General features: G+C 37.6%; 1 protein-coding gene across 1 annotated transcript; it reads left to right on the top strand.

Annotated features, from left to right (window-relative positions):
• Positions 1-1,753: 1,753 nt before the first annotated feature.
• On the top strand, positions 1,754-16,842 carry LOC129641400 (killer cell lectin-like receptor 2). Its single transcript, XM_055566131.1, has 8 exons — positions 1,754-1,882; positions 3,320-3,436; positions 5,575-5,664; positions 7,092-7,325; positions 10,027-10,169; positions 12,376-12,482; positions 16,086-16,233; positions 16,319-16,842. Exons 2-7 carry the CDS (start codon positions 3,322-3,324, stop codon positions 16,222-16,224), a joined length of 828 nt encoding a protein of 275 aa, XP_055422106.1. The 5' UTR covers positions 1,754-1,882; positions 3,320-3,321; the 3' UTR covers positions 16,225-16,233; positions 16,319-16,842.
• The last annotated feature ends 2,912 nt before the right edge of the window (positions 16,843-19,754 follow it).

The raw sequence follows: 19,754 nt of genomic DNA, 5'->3' as shown, positions 1-19,754 counted from the left end.
CTGTTGACCACTTGTCCACCATGATAAATGGCAGACTCAGTGGTGATTCCAAGATTAAGGGTTGCATCGGAGAACAGGAGAGAGCCAGCTGAGGACCAGACAACAGGCAGCATAACCTAGGGGGTGGTAGTGGTCAGAACATTCAGTTGACTGTTTATCAAGTAGTCTGGGGAAGACCTGGGAGGTGAAGAATGGGGATGCCTTCTAAAGAAAGGGTGATGGTTTGGTTGTGGCTGGAAGAGAAAGGTAAGCAAGGAATGTGGTTAGAGCCTGGTGAAGTAGGCTGGGTTTGTCTCTGCATAATCAATTTCACTGTATGTTTTCCACATCACTCCTCTTTCCCCACACTCCATATTCACCATTATCACCTGATTTGGAGAGCAATGTAAATTGATTTCATAGAACTGTACACCTGAAGACTGACAGTATCTGCATCAAATGAAAGTGAATGTCACTGAGAGATTTGGGGGTATTCTGGGAAGATCTGACTCAGAGAAACAGACTTACAGAAACTGATTTCTTTTTGCTGAAAGATCATGTCTTCATGAAGTAAGATTCATAGATGAAACTCAAATAGGAGAATAGTTCATCAGTATCTTTTAAGCATATCAAATGTTATCATTTTCATACAATTGGTATTGTATAAACAGAAATAACTTTTCTGGGGGGGCATTTGGTAATATGTATCAAAGCTCTTTAATTTACATACCCCTTGACCCCATATTTTGTTTAAAATGTTTTCCTAAGAAAATATTCAAAAGTACAGGCCAAACATTTTTTATAGTCACAAAAAGTTGAAAACAACGTAAATGTCCAGCAATACAGGATTTCCTGAATAAATTATGGTATAATCTATATGGATAATAACTATACAATTGTTTTTAAGATCACACTTTAGATGAATATTTTTAAATGAGTAAACAGTAGAAAACAAGAGATCAAAAGTACTGTGTGTGGAATGAAACCAACTCTGATAGCAAACAAAACATACAGATAAAAAACTAGAAGCATATACACCTGAATTTTATAATGGAATTATGTTTTAAAATACTTTCTAAAATACGTTTATCTGCAATAAACATAAATGGAAAAAGAAATCTTTTACTGTTTTTTTAAATAATTATTTATTCATTTTAATTGGAGGATAATTACTTTACAATATTGTGATGTATGGCCTCTGCCATACATCAGCATGAATCAGACATAGGCCTACATGTGACGCCTCTCTCCTGAATCCCTCTCCTGAATCCCTCCCTAACCCATCCCCCCAGGTTGTCACAGAGCACCGGCTTTGGGTTCCCTGGGTTATACATCAAACTCCCACTGGCTATCTACTTTACATGTAGTAGTGTATATGTTTCAATGCTGAAATCTTATATTTTCAAATAGCAATCTGTAAGAGAAAGTTCCTAAGAGACAAGTTATTTATTTAGTCATAATATTTCTTGTGTACATGTATCTATATTTATGCACATACATTGTAATCAGTTGTTTTTGCTAGTAGTTTCTAAGGATGCAAGTTTTTGTTAAAAGATTTACTTTTTATTTCCGCCAAAGCTATGTTCGTTTGTTTTTTTCTGTCCTTCAATGTAGATTTTGAATGCACCAAAGTGGTTGGTTAGTTGAAATGGAAGAAGATATATTCATGACCATTTTCCTTTCTCGTCAACATCAGCTTTTGTCATACAATTTCCTTTCATCACTTTGGTCAAGAGGAGGGGCAGAAAGTTTTGAGTTAGAGCATGATTCAAAGACAATTCATGTCCGCCTCCATTTTACAGCCTCTCTTGCACCCGAGGAATCGGGGATTGTAAAGGCCAACTTCTCTCACCTTGTTCTGGTCAGTTTTTTCCATCTGCATCACTGAACGGCACAGACACAGGTAACGTTCGCTTTTTATTGTCTCAGATCTTTGTAGCTGAGTATCTATTAGTCCTACTTATTTAAAACAAAAGAGTTTAGAGAAAAAAGATTCTTGGAATATGATAGTTTATTATAAATGACTTGGCATGAATATAGGAGGGATAGGAAAGCATGTTTTTAAAAAATCGATTGGATTAGAACTGCATTCACTCTATGGAGATGAAAACTGTAGTTCAGCATTTATGGAAAATTATTTTCTTTTAAAAAAATTGGTTATGATTTTTTGCTTTGTATTATCAAAATAAAAAGGGATTTGGGGGGTCAATAACTTTTTATTTAGGTCTAATGATTTACATATTGTCTTATCAATCTTGAAGTGTTCATGTGAGTAATCAAGTTTAGATACTAAGGAAAAGAATTAAAGAATATAGTTACATGTGCTATTTGTTTTCCATTTTTACTGTTTATTAGCATCTTTTCACACTGATTTAAAACAAGGTACGTCATAAATATCTACAGTTTAAAGTTTCTTTTTATATTGATATCAACTGATAGAGTCCTTTATGGGTATTAACTAAAGACTGCCTGTTAACAAATTTTATTTTCACATAGGCTTCTCTGGCAGCTAGAAGATTATTTCTTTAAGTTTAATATGCACAGAATCGTTTGGGATTAAAAATCCACGTGTCTGGGGTCTAATGTAAGAGATTTTTATTCGGCACATTTCCCCCGAGGCACTGGAATCTGAAATGTTAACCAATGTGCAGTGTTAACCCCCAATAATTTTCTTTTGCAGATAGTATATGGGACATACTTTGGTAGAGTCATGTTATCATTGAAAAGAACAACACAGTATATTTATCTACTCAGGTCAAGAAATAATTATCACAAACTGATATTCCAATCCTTCTAAGAACATTTTACTATCAATAATGTAGATCTGAATACATAATATATATGTATATGTATATACATATACTTTTCAAGCCAAGATATTTATGTTTTTCAAAATCTCAAAAAAAATAATTTTTGTTTTTTGAATTAATAGTTTTAAAAGTATCTCAGTAATTTGTGATGGTATCACTTTGCCTAACACTTGTATATGTATGTTTTTGTATATGAACATTTTGAGCTAAATGGAATAGGACCCAGCCTATTTAATCTATCAGTAAATTAAAAAAAATTCTTCCCATATTTTCTAATAATATGTCTATAGTTACTAAGAGTATAAATGACTTTAGCAAAAATATTGAAAGTTTCTCATTTCTTATATAAATCAGGCTCAGTCTACATACTTTAGGCCCTTGAAGGAATTACTGAGCACACATCCACATGCGTGCACACGCATAATCTTCTTAATCCTAGTATATTTTACAAACTGACATTTTAATTTTTCTTTGGAATGAAATCATTCAGTTGAAAGTTTTAATGCAAAACATATATTTGTTTACTCTAGAGATGAGTGATCAAGAAGTGACTTATTCCACCCTGAGATTTCTTCAATCACCTTCAGAGTCACAAAACAGATTAAGACCTGATGGTACTCAAAGACCTGACGAGACTGAGGAAAAAGGTACACATTTCAGACATCTAGACTCACCTGACTCTTGTGTGCTTGCTAAGTCACTTCAGTCGTGTCCAACTCTCTGTGACCCCATGGACTGTAGCCCATCAGGCTCCTCTGTCCATGGCATTTCCCAGGGAAGAATACCAGAGTGAGTTGCCATTTTCTCCTCCAGGGGATCTTCCCAAACCAGGGATTGAACCTGTATCTCCTGTGGCTCCTGCACTGCCGGCGGATTCTTTACCGCTGAGCCACCAGGGGAAGCCCTCTTACAGACTGTCAGACTTTTGACGTTAGAAATAAAAAGTTCTATCCATATTCTAGGTGTTTAGTTGATAATAAGAAACCATAATGGTCTTTAATGATCTTTTAAAAAAAGTTGTGAGAATGTAGAAATTAATGCATTCTTTTAAGCTTGAGAAGGTAATAGTGTGTTTTTATTCAAATTTGGTCAAGAGAAATTCACAAGGACTCTTTTTTAGTTCCCCAACTAATCGAATCTGCACCCCCTGCATTGGAAGTACGGAGTCCTAACCACTGGTGGGCCAGGGAAGTCCCTTGTGAGGGCTTCCAAAGTAAGAGACAGACTGGAGTCTCAAGAAAACATTGCAATTCCTAGACAAATGTCTTACAGAATGTGAAGACATGAGAAATACGTATTAGAAGCAGTGTTTTTATTCAGACAAAAGGTATTTTGGTGTCTTAAATATTTACCAAACCTTAATGGCAATGAAGAAACAAAAATGTTCAAAAGGGCATTCTAACTTTTCCATTCTCTCTCTGTACCTTCGAACAGTGTCACAAACTCTAAACTGAAAATGACTTACTGATTTAATGTAGTATCCATCAGAGATACAAATTTTGGATATATATATATATATATATACACACAGAGAGAGAGAGAGAGAGAGAGGATCTTGAAAGTAGGAGAATAAATAGAGCATTGCTAGAGAAAAAAAATTTTGAAGATAAATGGAGAAAAATTGATTTCTAGAAAGTTCTTTAAGAGATGGAGCCCAGTAACATTTGCAGCTTCAGAATACTCACTCTTGGCTACCAATTTCTCATGAATATTGCCTGCTTTTTCCTTCTTCTTCATGATTAGTTGTGATCACAGAAATATGCCTGTCATTGTGGATTCTCATAAATGAGTATTGTGTTTATTGCCATCTGTGCTTTTGTGGACAGAGGAGCCTGGCAGGCTACAGTCCATAGGGTTGCAAAGAGTCATACATGATTGAACAGCAGCCCCCCACCCCCGCCCCGACATACACACACCTCTCTGTGCTTTTCTAAGGGATGCACACACACACATACCTTTCTGTGCTTCTGTGCTTTTCTAACAGAAGCATTTTAAAAATCCTCCAATATTCTTTTTGTGGTGTACAATTTCTGCAATGGGTGAATGTAAGTAAAAAAACCCTGAGACTTTAAAACTATAATTACTAGATGGCAAATTAAAAACAGTTTGTATCATGGATTTCTGTAAAACATTTTTTTAAATTTTATGTATCTTATTTTTGCCTGTGCTGGTCTTGGGTTGCTGCTTTTGGACTTTCTCTAGTTGCAGTGAGCAGGGGCTACTCTCTGTTGCCGTGCGCTGGCTTTTCATTGTGGAAGCTTCTTTTGCTGAAGAGCACAGGGGCTTACCAGGTGGCACAGTGGTAAAGAATTCTCCTACCAATGCAGGGTTTGATCCTTGAGTTGGGAAAATCCCCTGGACCAGGAAATGGCAACCCACTCCAGAACTCTTGTCTGAGAAATCCCATGGACAGAGGAGCCTGGTGGGCTACAGTCCCTGGGATCGCAAAGAGTCAGACTACTGACACGCACACACACACACACACACACACACACACATACACACAGAGGTTCTAGGGCGCAAGGGCTTCAGAAGTTGTAGCACACAGGCTCCGTAGTTGTGGTGCATGGGATTAGTTGCCCCGCAGCATGTGGAATCTTCCTGGACCAGGGATTGAACTGGTATCGCCTGCATTGCAAGGCAGATTCTAAAGCACTGGACCACCAGGGTAGTTTCTGAAAATTTTTAGAGAAGATTGTTTCTATGTTTCAAATGGTGTCCAGGTTGAGATGAGTAGTGGGTCGGGCTCTGTCCTCAATGATCACTTTCTTCCTTCTTTATTTAGAGTCTTCAGTGCCCTGGCATGGCATTGCAGTGACTCTTGGGATCCTCTGTTTACTTCTCTTGATGACAGTCACCGTGCTGGGTATAAAGAGTAAGTAACTGAAATACATCCAAGTCTGAGTGCTAGAAATAACCACTCATTGTGTAGGTACCAACCATGCTCTATCCATTGTTCCATGGCTATAATCAGAGAATGTTCCAGGGAGTTCTTTCTTAGTGATTTTTTCCCCAGATAAAATCACAGTGTGATTTTCATTTTGTTTATCTATTCCTGTATCTCTGAAGCTGTAATGAGCTGTCTCGTTCTGTATAAGGCATGTTAACATTCTTTCTGATATAGGACTTAGCACAGAAGACCCCCTTTTCCATGGGGGGGTACCATCTCAGACCCCCAGTGGTGCCTGAAATCACAGATAGCACTGAACCCTGTACATACTATGGTTTTTTCCTATTCATACACACCTACGATAAAGTTTAATTTATAGTTTAAGCACAGTAAGAGAATATCTGAATTGCGAGCATCACTACTGTTGTGATTTCAGACCATTATTAAGTGAAATAGGGGTTGAATACAAGCACTGCATACCCCGACAGCCATCTGATGAAGGCTACCAAGTGACTGATGAGAGTGGGATACGCTCGACAAAGGAATGATTCCCCCTCCTGGGGAACACAAGAGGGATGGCGCGAGTTTCCATCACACTATGCGGAACTGCGTGCAATTTAAAACTTATGAATTACTTATTTATAGAATTTTCCATTTAATATTTTCAGGTTGTGGTTGATGGGGTAACTCAAACTGCAGAAAGCAAAACCAAGGTTAAGGGGGAACTATTGTAATATTCCGCCTTCTAAATTTATACCACTTTGAATCTCAGATACAAATTCTTTGAGAAACAACTGTTTGAAAGTGAATTATGACTTTCTCTTAATTTTTTAAAAATCTATAATAAGGAAATGATTTAGTAAAATGAGTGAGTCTATGCATGGATGTTAGATGATATTGAATGTGCCCTTTAGCTTTCATTTGAGTTCCTTGACATCTTTGGGGAAAAGTACTAATATCTTACACTCAGATAAAACTATGTATTTGGGTCTTCCTCTCTTTTTTCTTATGGATATTCTGTATATTCCAATGATATTAGTGCAATTTCTTCATGCTGTTTAGTGTAGACTTTTATGTGTTGCTAAGTGTTGGTCAGTTTCTCCTTTGGTACCTATTTGTAGACGACACACTAACTTACAAAGAAATTGAACTGAATGCTTAGATGGTACCATCATAATTTTATTTAGAAATCATGACTTATTTATTCTACACTTAGGTGGCCCATAGTGAGAAATCTGGTGTTTCAATTTATATCGTCACATTGTAGAGGTGTTACTTTCTAAATGTAAAATTAATAATTAAAGGAATGAAATAGGTTGGTTGTCAAAGTGGGATTTCTTTTCTCCTGTCCTAATTTCAACAGTGAAGCTTTATCAGTACTTTAAAAATTATATCTATGCTGTTAATTTTAGTTTTCCAGTATATTCAAGAAAAACATCAACAGGAGGAAACTCTACGGAACCTCAGTAAGAAGTATGATGTTATGCAAAACGACAACTACTTAAAGAAGCAGCTTTTGACAAAGAAGACTTCAGAATGTGATAGACTAAATGAAACTCTTCAGCAAATAAAAGGATTGGACTTGGTCTTTACAGAAAAGAAGGGGTGCTATCACGAAAAGTCTTCAGAATCTTTGCCAAATACAGGTATTGAGGAAATCTTGAATTTAAGATTGCACAATTTTCCATTACTTATTTCTCCTCCAAAAGTTTTGAGGCTTAATACAGGCTTATGTTATGTGTTAGGATCCAGGTCTGATAGACAACTTTTAATTTGTGCTTCTTAGATGTAGAGTGGTTATTTGAGTTTGCTTATCTCAAATACAGGATTGAGATGCCAGGAATCATGTTTGGATGAATAGTCTTATACTTCTCAAACTCAATTTCGGTTCTTGCCTTCTTATGCTCCCAGAAGGTGAAATAGTATTATATCAGGGCCCCTGAAAATTTGGATTGCTTTGGACCTGCAGGCAAAGTAGACGCTTCAACTTTGTTGCTGACATGAAATATGGAAACTATCAGTAAAAATACATTTAGGCTAAAATAAATGCAAGTCATTTTATTTGTATGCTGTCATAAAGATAACTGTGTGTTTGTGTTTCCATTCTGCACTGACTTCAGATATTTGATCTATTTTATGATCAATATGTACTCCCTCCAGGGGGCTTCCCTGGCGGCTCAGCGGTAAAGAACCTGCCTGTAATGCAGGTGATGCAGGAGACATGGGTTCAATCCCTGGGTAGGGAAGATTCCCTGGAGGAGGGCATGACAACACACTCCAGTATTCTTGCCTAGAGAATCCCATGGACTGAGGATCTTGGCAGGCTACAGTCCGTAGGATCGCAGAGAGTCAGACAAGACTGAAGTGACTGAGGATGCACACGCGTATTCCTTCTAATACGTCTACAAGACTTGCCAGAGTGTTGATGTTTGTGTAACACTGTGTGATGATACTATTCAAAACATCTAAGAAATAATATTAAATCTCATACAATAATAAACTCTGTTATGCATAATGATGGAATGAATCGGCCCGATTAATGAACTTCTAAATATTTTGTTTAGTGTTTATTATACAAAGAGATTTTGCATATTTCATATTATTTAGGTATGGTTGTTAGTAGAAATGTACTGTTTCTATTGCTGAAGAATTAATAATATTTTATTTTTTTGTTTCTTTTGTTTTATTTTTTTACTACCTATAAAAAATTTAGATTTCATGCTGTAGAAAAGTTCACATCTTGTTTTTTTCCCCTTCTGTGGCCATTTTTCCGTAGCCTTTTTTTTTTTAAATTGTTTACTTTTGGCTGTGCTGGGTTTTGTTGCTGCACGGGCTTTTCACTAGTTGTGACTAGTCGGGGCTACTCTCTAGTTGCAGTATGTAGACTTCTCATTGTGGAGCCTTCTCTTGGTGTGGAGCATGTGCTCTAGGGCACACTGGCTTCAGTAGTCACGGCACAGGGGCTCAATAGTTGCGGCTCCCAGGCTCTGGAGCACAGGCTTGATAGTCATGGCACATGGGCTTAGTTGCTCCATGGAATGTGGGATCTTCCCAGATTAGGGCTTGAGCCTGGATCTCCCGCATTTCCAGGCAAATTCTTTACCCCTGAGCCACCAGGGAAGCCTCTTCCATAGTTTTAAATACTCCTCACAAACATGTTTTTTAATGTTGTATATTATTGCATTGCATTTGTAACAATTTAAATGTTTTCTTTATTAGACTGTTAGTTTTATCTTCTATAAATAATCATAAACGTACTTTGAGGGATGAATAATATTTTGATTTGGTATATTTTAAGCAATGAGGACAAGAAAAATTTCCAAAGAATAATTTTAATTTTCTTTAGAAGGCATTTCAGAATCTCTAAACATTTATAAAGTTAATTTTATTATTATAAAAACAGCTTTTCTGAGGTATTATTAATATGCAAAAAGCTACATATAACTAATGTATGCAACTTGATGAGTTGGGACATATGTATATATGGGTAAAAACATCCACAATTAGGGTAATAGGCGTATCTATCACCTTCAAAAGTTTTCTTATGTCCCTTTCTGCTCTGTGGTAAGAACACTTAGCATGAGGTCTGCCCTTTTAACAAGTTTTTAAGTGTTTGGTTCATTATTAGCTGCAGGCACCCTGTTGTACAGCAGATCTCTAGAATTTGTTCACCTTGAGTAACTGAAACTGTGTACCCATGAAACAACAGCCCTTTCCCCTCCCCCAGCTACCCCTTTTCTACTTTCTGTCTGACTACTTTTTATATCTCATACAAGTGGAATCATGCAATATTTGCCCTTTGTCATTGGCTTATTTCACTTAGCATAATTATCCTGGTTTCATCCATGCAGTTACTGATGGCAAGATTTCATTCTTAAGGCTGAGTAATATTCCCTTTATTTTTTATATGTATGAACTCTATATTTAGTTTTGGCAATAGACAAAAAAGTAAACATGGCATTGTTAATTGTTATGTTTCTTGATACAGGGCAATAAAAACAATGTTGATTCTGTAAAAGTAGTCACCTTTGGTTAATCAAGAATGTGCTTCTCAATTGTTCTCTATCTCTGTTTTCATATCTCAGAAGCCCAGTGCTGGAAAATTAATATTCCCTTTAGACTAGATCACATTTTCTTCATCCATCAATGGACATTCCATTTCTAGACTATTGTGAATAGTGCTGCAAAGACTATGGGAATGCAGAGTTCTCTTGGCATTCCAGACTTCTGATGAAATTCACATTATCATTATTGATAGCTGTTAAGATTTTTCATAATAAATATCTTCCTCTGCTTAACAAAATACCGGATGAAAAGATGTTTAATGCTTCACCTTATGTATTATAGGCAAACTCAAGGAAGTCTCCTGGTGGTGCTGGGGAGTAAACTGTTACTACTTTACTGCTGAAACTAATAACTGGATGGGATGTTACCAGACTTGCCAAAGTCACAATTCATGTCTTTTGAAGATAGATGATGCAAAAGAACTGGTATCATGGATTGTTATATGTACTTTTATCCTCTAGGCCTCTGTCTCTCACCTTTGGGCCCAAGATACTGAGAAAATGGGGGAGTTTAGAAAGAGGAACCTTCAGTTATTCCTTGTGTCATGACTGTCAAGTGAACAAAAATTGTATAGTTAAGAGTCTCAAAAAAAAAAAAAATCAAACAGATTTTCCTAGTGAAATATCTTTGGTCTTTCCTTCTGTTAAACTAATTACTTAAAATTAAGAACTGAAGAACATGAAGACTGTATCACAGAGAGCCTCCTTGAGGATAGGAGTGGCAGTTGCTTCTTGGAGATCCAAACTGATGAGCTAAGTGTGGCATTCATCACAATCCCTAGTAAATATTTCCCTCTTGGTGAATGCTATTCTGAAATACCTTCTTGTTTTCCATAAAAAAGACAAAAATTTAGTGAGCAGAAGAACTTGCCTACTAATAAGAATATGATCTTGCTATTTTATAAGCATTCAATACATATTATCTATCAAGATGAGCACGATTATTTCCAAAATGGAAACCCCCTTTAAGATGCAATTTGGGTCTTTGCAATCATCTCCTTTACTTAGGACTCTGAAAAAAAAGCATACCTTTCCTTTGATGAAGTTCTTAGTGAAGTGTAGTTGCTCAGTCATGTCCGACTCTTTGCGACCCCACAGACTGTAGCCTACCAGGCTTCTCTGTCCATGGGATTTTCCAGGCAATAGTACTGGAGTGGATTGCCATTTCCTTCTCCAGGGTATCTTCCCAACCCAGGACTCGAAGCTGGGTCTCCCGCATTGTAGGCAGATGCTTTACCATCTGAGCCACCAGGGAAGTCTTAACCCTTTGGTAAATGGCAGCCTGGAGCCAACAGTTATTTTTTTCATATAAGGTGGTAACCGAAAACCCAAAGGCAGTGTAGTTTAGTAGTTACTATTAGGAATCCAGGAGCCAGACCGCCTGGTACTGAATTCAGTTCTGCTGCTTAGGAGCTGGGTGACCCTAGGCAAAGTACTTAACTGCTCTGGGCCTCAGTTTTCCCACCTGCAAAATATAGATAAGAATGAGAAACATAAAAGTGGTGGTAGTTTTACAAATTAGCTTTATGGTAATTTTCATTGCATCTGTAGGCAACGTTCTGGAGGAGGTAATGGCAACCCACTCCAGTATTCTTGCCAGGATAATCCCATGGACAGAGGAGTCTGGCAGGCTACAGTCTGGGGTCTCAAGAGTCAGACACAACTGAGTAACTGAGCATGCACACATGTAGGTAGCATTTACTTGATCAATATTTGTATATATTATATCAATATGTGTATCTCTCAAAAGAATTGTAAAAAGAGAAAATACAGTGACAATAATATTGCATTTATCTTTTAAATTTATTGCAAATAAAAACTATCCACACACACAAAATGTGTTTTTATAGAGAAACGGTTGCAACTATCAGTCTGAAATCTCTACTTTTATCTAGAAAAATAAAACAAAATTTCTATGCAAATCTAGCAGATATTTTAAATCATAACATGAAAGGATTATGATGTCAAGTCATAAAATAATTTTTTATGTTTGTTGCACTAAAATAATTAAAATTATGTTTAGAAATATATTCAGTCATTTGACCATACATTATGTACTATGTCACTTTGATATATTACATTTGGGTTCATAGTAAATATTTCCAAATATGGTCCTGTTTCCCTCTACCCCTTCCAACTACTGAATTACAGCAAGTCTTTTTTTTTTTTTATGAAGTTGAAGGCTCTAATGCCCACATCCCCACAAACATTTGTTATTTTAATAATTTGTTTAAAAGATTTCTTCTTTCACTTGAAATATGTAATGATTATTTTTCTTAACCCTTAAGTTTTCTCTGGAGCATGACTTTGAATGGTTTCATAAAATGTCATGTATTATTTAACAACTCTTCTATTGTTAGATATTTAGATTTAAACTTTTCCACATTTTAAATAACCTATTAGACTGGCAGCCATTTGTAACAGAAATAAACTATTAGATGAAAATTAATTTGGAAAATGAAAATACAGGGGTTGAAGGAAGAGAGGGTCTTTGAGGAAGGAGGAATGAAGGATCATGTAGAAATTATCAGACCACTGGTAGTAGAAACAGCTGGATCTTTTACCTGACTTTATTTTCATTCATTTACCAGATGGTAATGTAGTCCCATGATATGTTTTGTTTCCTTAATAGAACCTCCTTCAACCCCAGACTTGTCAAAATTCCTACTGGATTGGATTATCATTTAGCAAAATGGAAAATAGGTGGAAATGGATTGACAATGGCATACCTTCTAGACTGTAAGTTTCCAGGATGCATTCAAACTCTAATATTGGCGTTGGGTTGGAATGACTGTTTCTAAAAAGAATCTTCATGTAGCTCAACTCATTTTCAGGTAGAAGTCATTAGTAAGAAGAAGGAGAATGATTTAAAAAGTGTTTCAGGAAGTATAGTTAAAAAGGAAGAGAAGCATCATACAGAGTTATTAATATAAAATTATGATGCTAAACAGATGTTCAGAAGCATGTGTTATGAGGACCCCAGACTAAGACAGAATCATTAGGTAAGGTGATTGAACCATTCTGAATTAGCCATAGTGATCCCTTCCACAACCGCAAATAAGTATTTTGAGTATCCTCAAAATTCACTTGAAACTCCTTTGTATTAGTGGTGGTGCAATGGTTTAGTCACTAAGTCCTGTCTGACTTTTGCGGCCCCAGGGACTGTAGCCCACCTAGCTCCTCTGTCCATGGGATTTCCCAAGCAAGAATACTGGAGTGGGTTGCCATTCCTTTCTCCAGGGGATCTTCCCAACCCAGGGATTGAATCCGTGTCTCCTGCATCTCCTGCTTTGCATGCAGATTCTTTACCATTGAGCCATGGGGAAGCCTTTGTATTAGTAGTTTACATTAATTAGAAACAAACATAAATGTGAATATAAACATACACACATGCATGCGTATACACATATACACACCCACATCCTCTCTGTAGTCCTTCTATTAAGTGCAGTACTTTGTGAACTCTTGCGTTTACATTTAGTTATAATCTGCTATTCAATGATTTTTTAAAAAAAATCTGAACTGTTACATTTTTTATGTCTAAGAGTTCTCTTATATCTTCAAATCTGCTTGCTAGTTACTCATGATTTCAAACTGTCTTGAATTTATTGATTTCTTGAAAGATATTTATCATCCTCAATTTATATTTGGTATCTGATCGTTTTAATATTTGAAGTTTTGTGGGTCCAACCTATCATGTCTTTTGTTCATGATGTCATTTTCTTTGTAGTGGTTAGTGATTTTTTTTTTTTTTTGAGCCTCTGGAAATTATTTGAGGATTGAGATGAAGGTGGCTTCCTCAAGGAAAAAATTTGCCTTTGTTGGCTGTCTTGGGGCATTGTGAATCTGAGCAGTTTTTAATTCTAAATTTGGGCTCTGCAAGTAGTGTGATTCTGGGCTGCAAACCTACAAGAGATGTCATTCAGGAAACAACCTTAATGTAATCATAGTCTGTGAGTACAGTTTCAGGTGAACACTTTCAGGGCCAAAATAAGATGTTCACATTGCATAATTAATCAAATCCATGTTAAACACATAGCACTATGCAAGGGGAAAGAAATGGGATAGCCTATCACACTTGGATGGAATGGGATAGGTTGTCACAGTTAGGAGAAGGGGCAAGTGTGTGAAAAGATGACCTGGATCCTAAGTTACACACTCGTCATCTGACCTAGCTCTGTGGTATCACACTTCCCTGATAATGATGGAAGGGCCAGACTTGAGATTTTTAGTAAGGGGCCAACAGACAGAAGGTTCTTGTGGCCAGCACATACCTTTTTTCTACTGGGTGGATACAGGAGCAAGCATGCCTGGTAAGAGCTGCAGCTTTGCAATTAACCTGAGGGGCAGCTATGGATTCTATTGGAGTTCCTCAGGCAGGGGGCCAGAATGAGTGTCACCCATGGGTGACAAACTTAAAACTGAATGTAGAGTGTCTATTTCATCATGTATATTTTATGTATGATAGTTTATGTCTGCTTGATTCTTTCTTCCTTTCCTGTGTTCAGCACACATAAGTTCTACTTACTCTTTGTCTTTGTGCTCAGTTGCTCAGTTGTGTCTAACCCTTGGACTGTAGCCCACCAGATTTCTCTGTCTATGGAAGTTTCCAGGTCAGAATACTGGAGTGGGTTGCCATTTCCTTCTCCAGGGGATCTTCCCAACCCAGTGATTGAACCTATATCTCCATTGGCAGGTGGGTTCTTTACTGCTAAGAGAAGCCCTCTGCTTACTATATCTAACAAATCACATAAGTTACTAACTTACTTAACACATCTGGTACTTTCTGCTTGTGCTTCACAAGCTATTTAGTTTTATTTATCTTCCTTAGTTGTTTCTCTTTTTACCTATAGCATATTCAAGTATTCCTAGGTAATATCAGATCAGATCAGATCAGTCACTCAGTCGTGTCCGACTCTTTGCGACCCCATGAATTGTAGCATGCCAGGCCTCCCTGTCCATCACCAACTCCCGGAGTTCACTGAGACTCATGTCCATCGAGTCAGTGATGCCATCCAGCCATCTCATCCTCTGTCGTCCCCTTCTCCTCTTGCCCCCAATCCTTCCCAGCATCAGAGTCTTCCAATGAGTCAACTCTTCGCATGAGGTGGCCAAAGTACTGGAGTTTCACCTAGGTAATATAGCAAATGCAGATTGCATGAGGTGTGGTTTGTGATTTTGGATTGTTAGGTGGGATTATTCCTTTTCTTTTCTGCTTAAATTCAAGGTTCGAGACAGTTCTAAGGTAGTTTGTATTGGAAATATATCACTTTTGTCTCAACCCTTTTGGTAGCTTGTTTTCTATGCATTGAGTTGGCCACAAAGTTTGGGTTATTCTGTAAGATGTTATGAACTTTTTTGACCAACCCAATAGAATTTTCATCTTGGGCAGAATTCGTTCTTTAGTCTGCTACATCTAAGGGAAAGACTGGTTTCAGTGCTTCACTTACCCTTCTGGGTTTCCATCGTTGCTTAACCCTCATAGTCTGAGCATGAATCTGCCTATTGCCAGTCCATGAACTTACTCAAGAGGTTTAAAAATTTTTTTTCAGTATTTTAAACTATTTTCAACAGGAAGATAGTTCTCCCCTAATCTACCACTTTGCTGAAATACAGATCTTGTTTTAGATATTTTTTCAGTGAAATTTTAATGTTTTAGTTAGTAACTATTAGCTCTGGGGGTAACAGCCCCATAGCTAACTGGGAGAGAGGGAAAGAAAAGATATAAAACATCCATTCAACAACTTCATCTCTGCCTATATTCTGATTCTACTTTTTCTTCTTAAATTATATTTGCATGCACCCTTGTTACCTGTATCATAGAAATTCAGTTCCTCTACTTTTAAATATCTCATTTTAATTGAAAAAATTAACACAAGAAAGCAGGTTACTATGTCATGATCCCAACTAGCAATATTGCTCTCTGATCAAAAATTCCCAGTGTGAAACATGTGAGGTTATAGATGTGATCAAGAAGATGTTATTCTATTTAATGGGAAAAGAGCAATAGAAAATCTTTTAGTTTATTTATTTATTTGGCTGAGCCGATGCTTAGTTTCAAATATACAGGATCTTTCATTGTTGCATGTAAATTCTTAGTTGTGGCTTGTTGGCATGTGGGATCTAGTTTCCTGACCAAGGATCAAACCCAGCCCCATTGCATTGGGAGTATGGAATCTTAGTCACTGGACCATTATGGAAGTCCCAAAAATCTTTTAGTGATGAACTTATTATTAATATTTCCATAGGCCAGATATTTAGAAAATAGATTTAAAAATATGATTTATATTGTTGTAAGCTGCAGAATTAAACAGTTGACCATGTATGTTTTCTGTCTTACAGTAATTTGACAATAATGGATCATCGTTTTGGGAAATATGAATGTGCATTTTTAACCTCAACAAGAATAGAAACTATTGATTGCGATAAAACCTATAATTGTATCTGCAAGAAGAGAATTGATTGCTTCAATAAACACTAAGAAGAAAAGGTGAAATGGAATTTTGTAAATTTTTTTGTTGTTGGTTTTCTATAGTAATTTGTGGTTAACTATAAATTAATGTTTTTGACTGCAGGACTTAGTTCACTGTAGAAACAGAGATGAGATGGAAGAGGAAGAGAAAATGCTCTTTTGGACTGTGATCGAAGACATCAGATGCCATGTGTCTTTTTGGGGAAGAGAGAATCATTTTGTCTTTGGAAAGCAATTACCCCTTTTCTTTGAATGGCCTTGAGGAATTGCTCTCTCTTTTCCTGAAACACCCCTAGAATCAATTAGACAACTTTGATAAATAGCTTGAGTTTTTTCCTTATTAATAGGATAAATCATTTCAATAGACTCTGGCTTTGAGAGATCATAATTAATAACTGAAAAGTACTTATCCTCCCTCCCACCCCATCTAGTACTTACCTCTCATTAAAAATAATTTTGCTGTAATTTCAAACTTACTGAATAGTTGAAACAGTAGTACAAAGAACTATCATGTAACCTTTACCCATGGTTACCATTTGTTTAAATTTTACTGTATATGCATTTTTATAGTTTCTTCCTCTCTGTCTCTTTCCTTGCTGATTCATTTGATAATAAATTTAGGACGTTATGCCCTTTTGTCTAAATATTTCACGAGAACAAGGATTTTGTCCTCTATAACCATAGAACAATTGTCAAAATCAGGAAATTTAGCGCTGCTACAGTACTAGGAGAGAAGTCTGGTGTGCTGCAGTCCATGGGGTAGCAAAGAGTTGGACATGACTGAGTGATTGAACAGCCAATAGCAGACTTCCAGTTGATACATTGTCTTTTTCATCAGCTCTAGATGTGGCCCTTCATAATTCGAAACACAGTGTTACAATGATGAATTCTGCCATCACTTTTTATACAAAGTGGTAGTGGAAAAGGAAGAAGAAAAAAGACATAATTTCTTATCATATAACTATAGAAATATAGCTATAAAGAGAGCTGTAAAAAATAGCTACCAATACCCTTGTCTCTGTAATAGGTTATGAAGCCATAGTTGAATTTATCACTTTCTATTCCTCCCACTCATTTTTCTCATGAAGCTAATGCCTCAACTAGTTGTGCAGCTGACTGGTGTCGTGATGGTGGCTAGAAGAGCTCTGGTACTGAAAGATTGTTGCTGAACCGCGAAAGATGCCGGGATTCTTGGCCTCTGGAGGAGAATTCAATCCAGAGCCAGAGACAAGGCTTGATCACTTAGAGCTTTTGTGTAATAAAGTTTTATTAAGGTATAAAAGACATAGAGAAAACTTCTGACATAGACATCAGAAGAGGACGGAAAGAATGCCTCACTGCTAGTCTTTAGCCGGGTGTTATATAGCTACTGCTGCTGCTACTGCTGCTAAGTCCCTTCAGTCGTGTCTGACTCTGTGCGACCCCATAGATGGCAGCCCACCAGGCTCCCCCATCCCTGGGATTCTCCAGGCAAGAACACTGGAGTGGGTTGCCATTTCCTTCTCCAATGCATAAAAGTGAAAAGTGAAAGTGAAGTCGCTCAGTCGTGTCCGACTCTTAGCGACCCCATGGACTGCAGCCCATCAGGCTCCTCCGTCTGTGGGATTTTCCAGGCAAGAGTACTGGAGTGGGGTGCCATTGCCTTCTGCTAATTAAAGAAAGGAAATGTCTCAAAACTCAGAGAATGACACCAGGCCCCTCACCCACAGCATGCATTTTTGATATAACATTGGCACCAGGATGAGTCATCTTGGACCATAAAACAATTGACATGAATCTTGAAGAAAGGCAGATTTCAATACAAATATATAGTTTCATTAACATAGATTAGGAGAACAATGTATTGAAGGAGGAAACAAAACAGGCTCTATTTTGAAACCAGGACTCCATCTTGGGCCAGACTGTGGACTTGGAGCTATATGCCCAGTATTTATGGAAACGATATACCAACAAGAAAACCAGGCCCCTGGAAGGAAGAGCCCCAGCACTCTCAGTCGCCTAAAAGAATACCCTAATTATCTGTGTAACCGAATAGAATCATACATTCTATTGTGCTTATTGGGGTATGACCACAGGCCTATTGATAATTGTCCACTGTTAACTACCTAGGCTTAAGGCATATGAATCATGGATTAACTTTGATTGTATCTTTCTTTTGTTCAGACTAGTTTCAGGGAATTTCGGGAAGTGGGTTTGGGCATGTACACTTAGGGTATATAAGGTTTTCACAAAAACTGGTCGGGGTCCTTGGTTAAGAGGAGACTCTGCCTCGGGCCCACTGGTGTCATAAATTGCACTCCAGTATCTGCACTGTCCTGAGTTTGTTTCCCAGAACGCGTGGCTACAACAGTATAACATGCTGGTTTGTCAAGTCGATTCTGAGGGTTCTGAGCCTATAGGTGGAACTGACTTGAAGACAGAGTCTCGGGTAAATACATAGCACATTAACAGAGCTTAAGACAAACATTTCCGTAAGAAAAATGCATTGGTTAGCTCAAGGTTTGAGAAAAGTTAAGCTCAGGTGGAACCAGGTGTCATTATGGCAACACAGCATTTTAAGAGAAACTTCTTTTTAAATTTCTATAGAGAGGGCAATGGCAACCCACTCCAGTACTCTTGCCGGGGAAATCCCATGGATGGAGGAGCCTGGTAGGCTGTAGTCCATGGGGTCGCGAAGAGTCAGACACGACTGAGTGACTTCACTTTCACTTTTCACTTTCATGCATTGGAGAAGGAAATGGCAACCCACTCCAGTATTCTTGCCTGGAGAATCCCAGGGATGGGAGCCTGGTGGGCTGCCATCTATGGGATCGCACAGAGTCAGACATGACTGAAGCGACTAGCAGCGGCAGCAGCAGAGAAGGGGAAAAAAATGTAACACTAGTTTGTTTCTTCCTGCCACTTACGGGAGAGATAAAAAATGTCTGACACTTGCAGCCTATCTGCACCGTTTGGAGACCCCTGGCCTTCCCGCCTACTACCCTGTCAGTACCACAGTCCTTTATGTCTCAGCACAGAGAGGAATTCAGTGAGAGGAAAGTGGTAGATAAGAATTATTTATTAGAATAGGACTCTTGTCAGGTTTACAAGTGGGTGGGTGAGAAATGCCATTCCTGGAGAACTTAGTGGGGTACAGTTTAATAATAAAAGGCAAAGTGGGTGTGGGGAGAGGAACTTTCTTGTCTTTCTTGAGTAGTCCTTAGGCTTCCATCATCGGCTCCTCCTCCACGTTGGGCAAGGGAGTTTTCTTGTCCCTACATGGTCAAGCTAGTTCATAAATTATTGTTGTTCATGTGTGCACAGAGCATGCCCTAGGGATCATTAGCTTTCTGAGCTGGGCAGGATTTGGGTCTCATACCACCATTGTTTTATAGTCTGGGGGCATGTCTTGTGCTTTTGTTGCATGGCTTTGTTGCTAAGCAAACTTGCTTGGTTTAGTAGTTAAGCAAACATGATTTTGCTTACAAAAAGATCTTCATGATCCAGATAACCATGATGATGTATTCACTCACCTAGAGCCAGACTTCCTGGAATGTGAA

The sequence above is a fragment of the Bubalus kerabau genome, chromosome 1, assembly GCF_029407905.1.
Source record: "Bubalus kerabau isolate K-KA32 ecotype Philippines breed swamp buffalo chromosome 1, PCC_UOA_SB_1v2, whole genome shotgun sequence".
In the NCBI taxonomy this organism is placed as follows: Eukaryota; Metazoa; Chordata; class Mammalia; order Artiodactyla; family Bovidae; genus Bubalus; species Bubalus kerabau.
The sequence above is the reverse complement of the archived record's forward strand: the minus strand, read 5'-3'. Positions and strand labels throughout refer to the sequence as shown.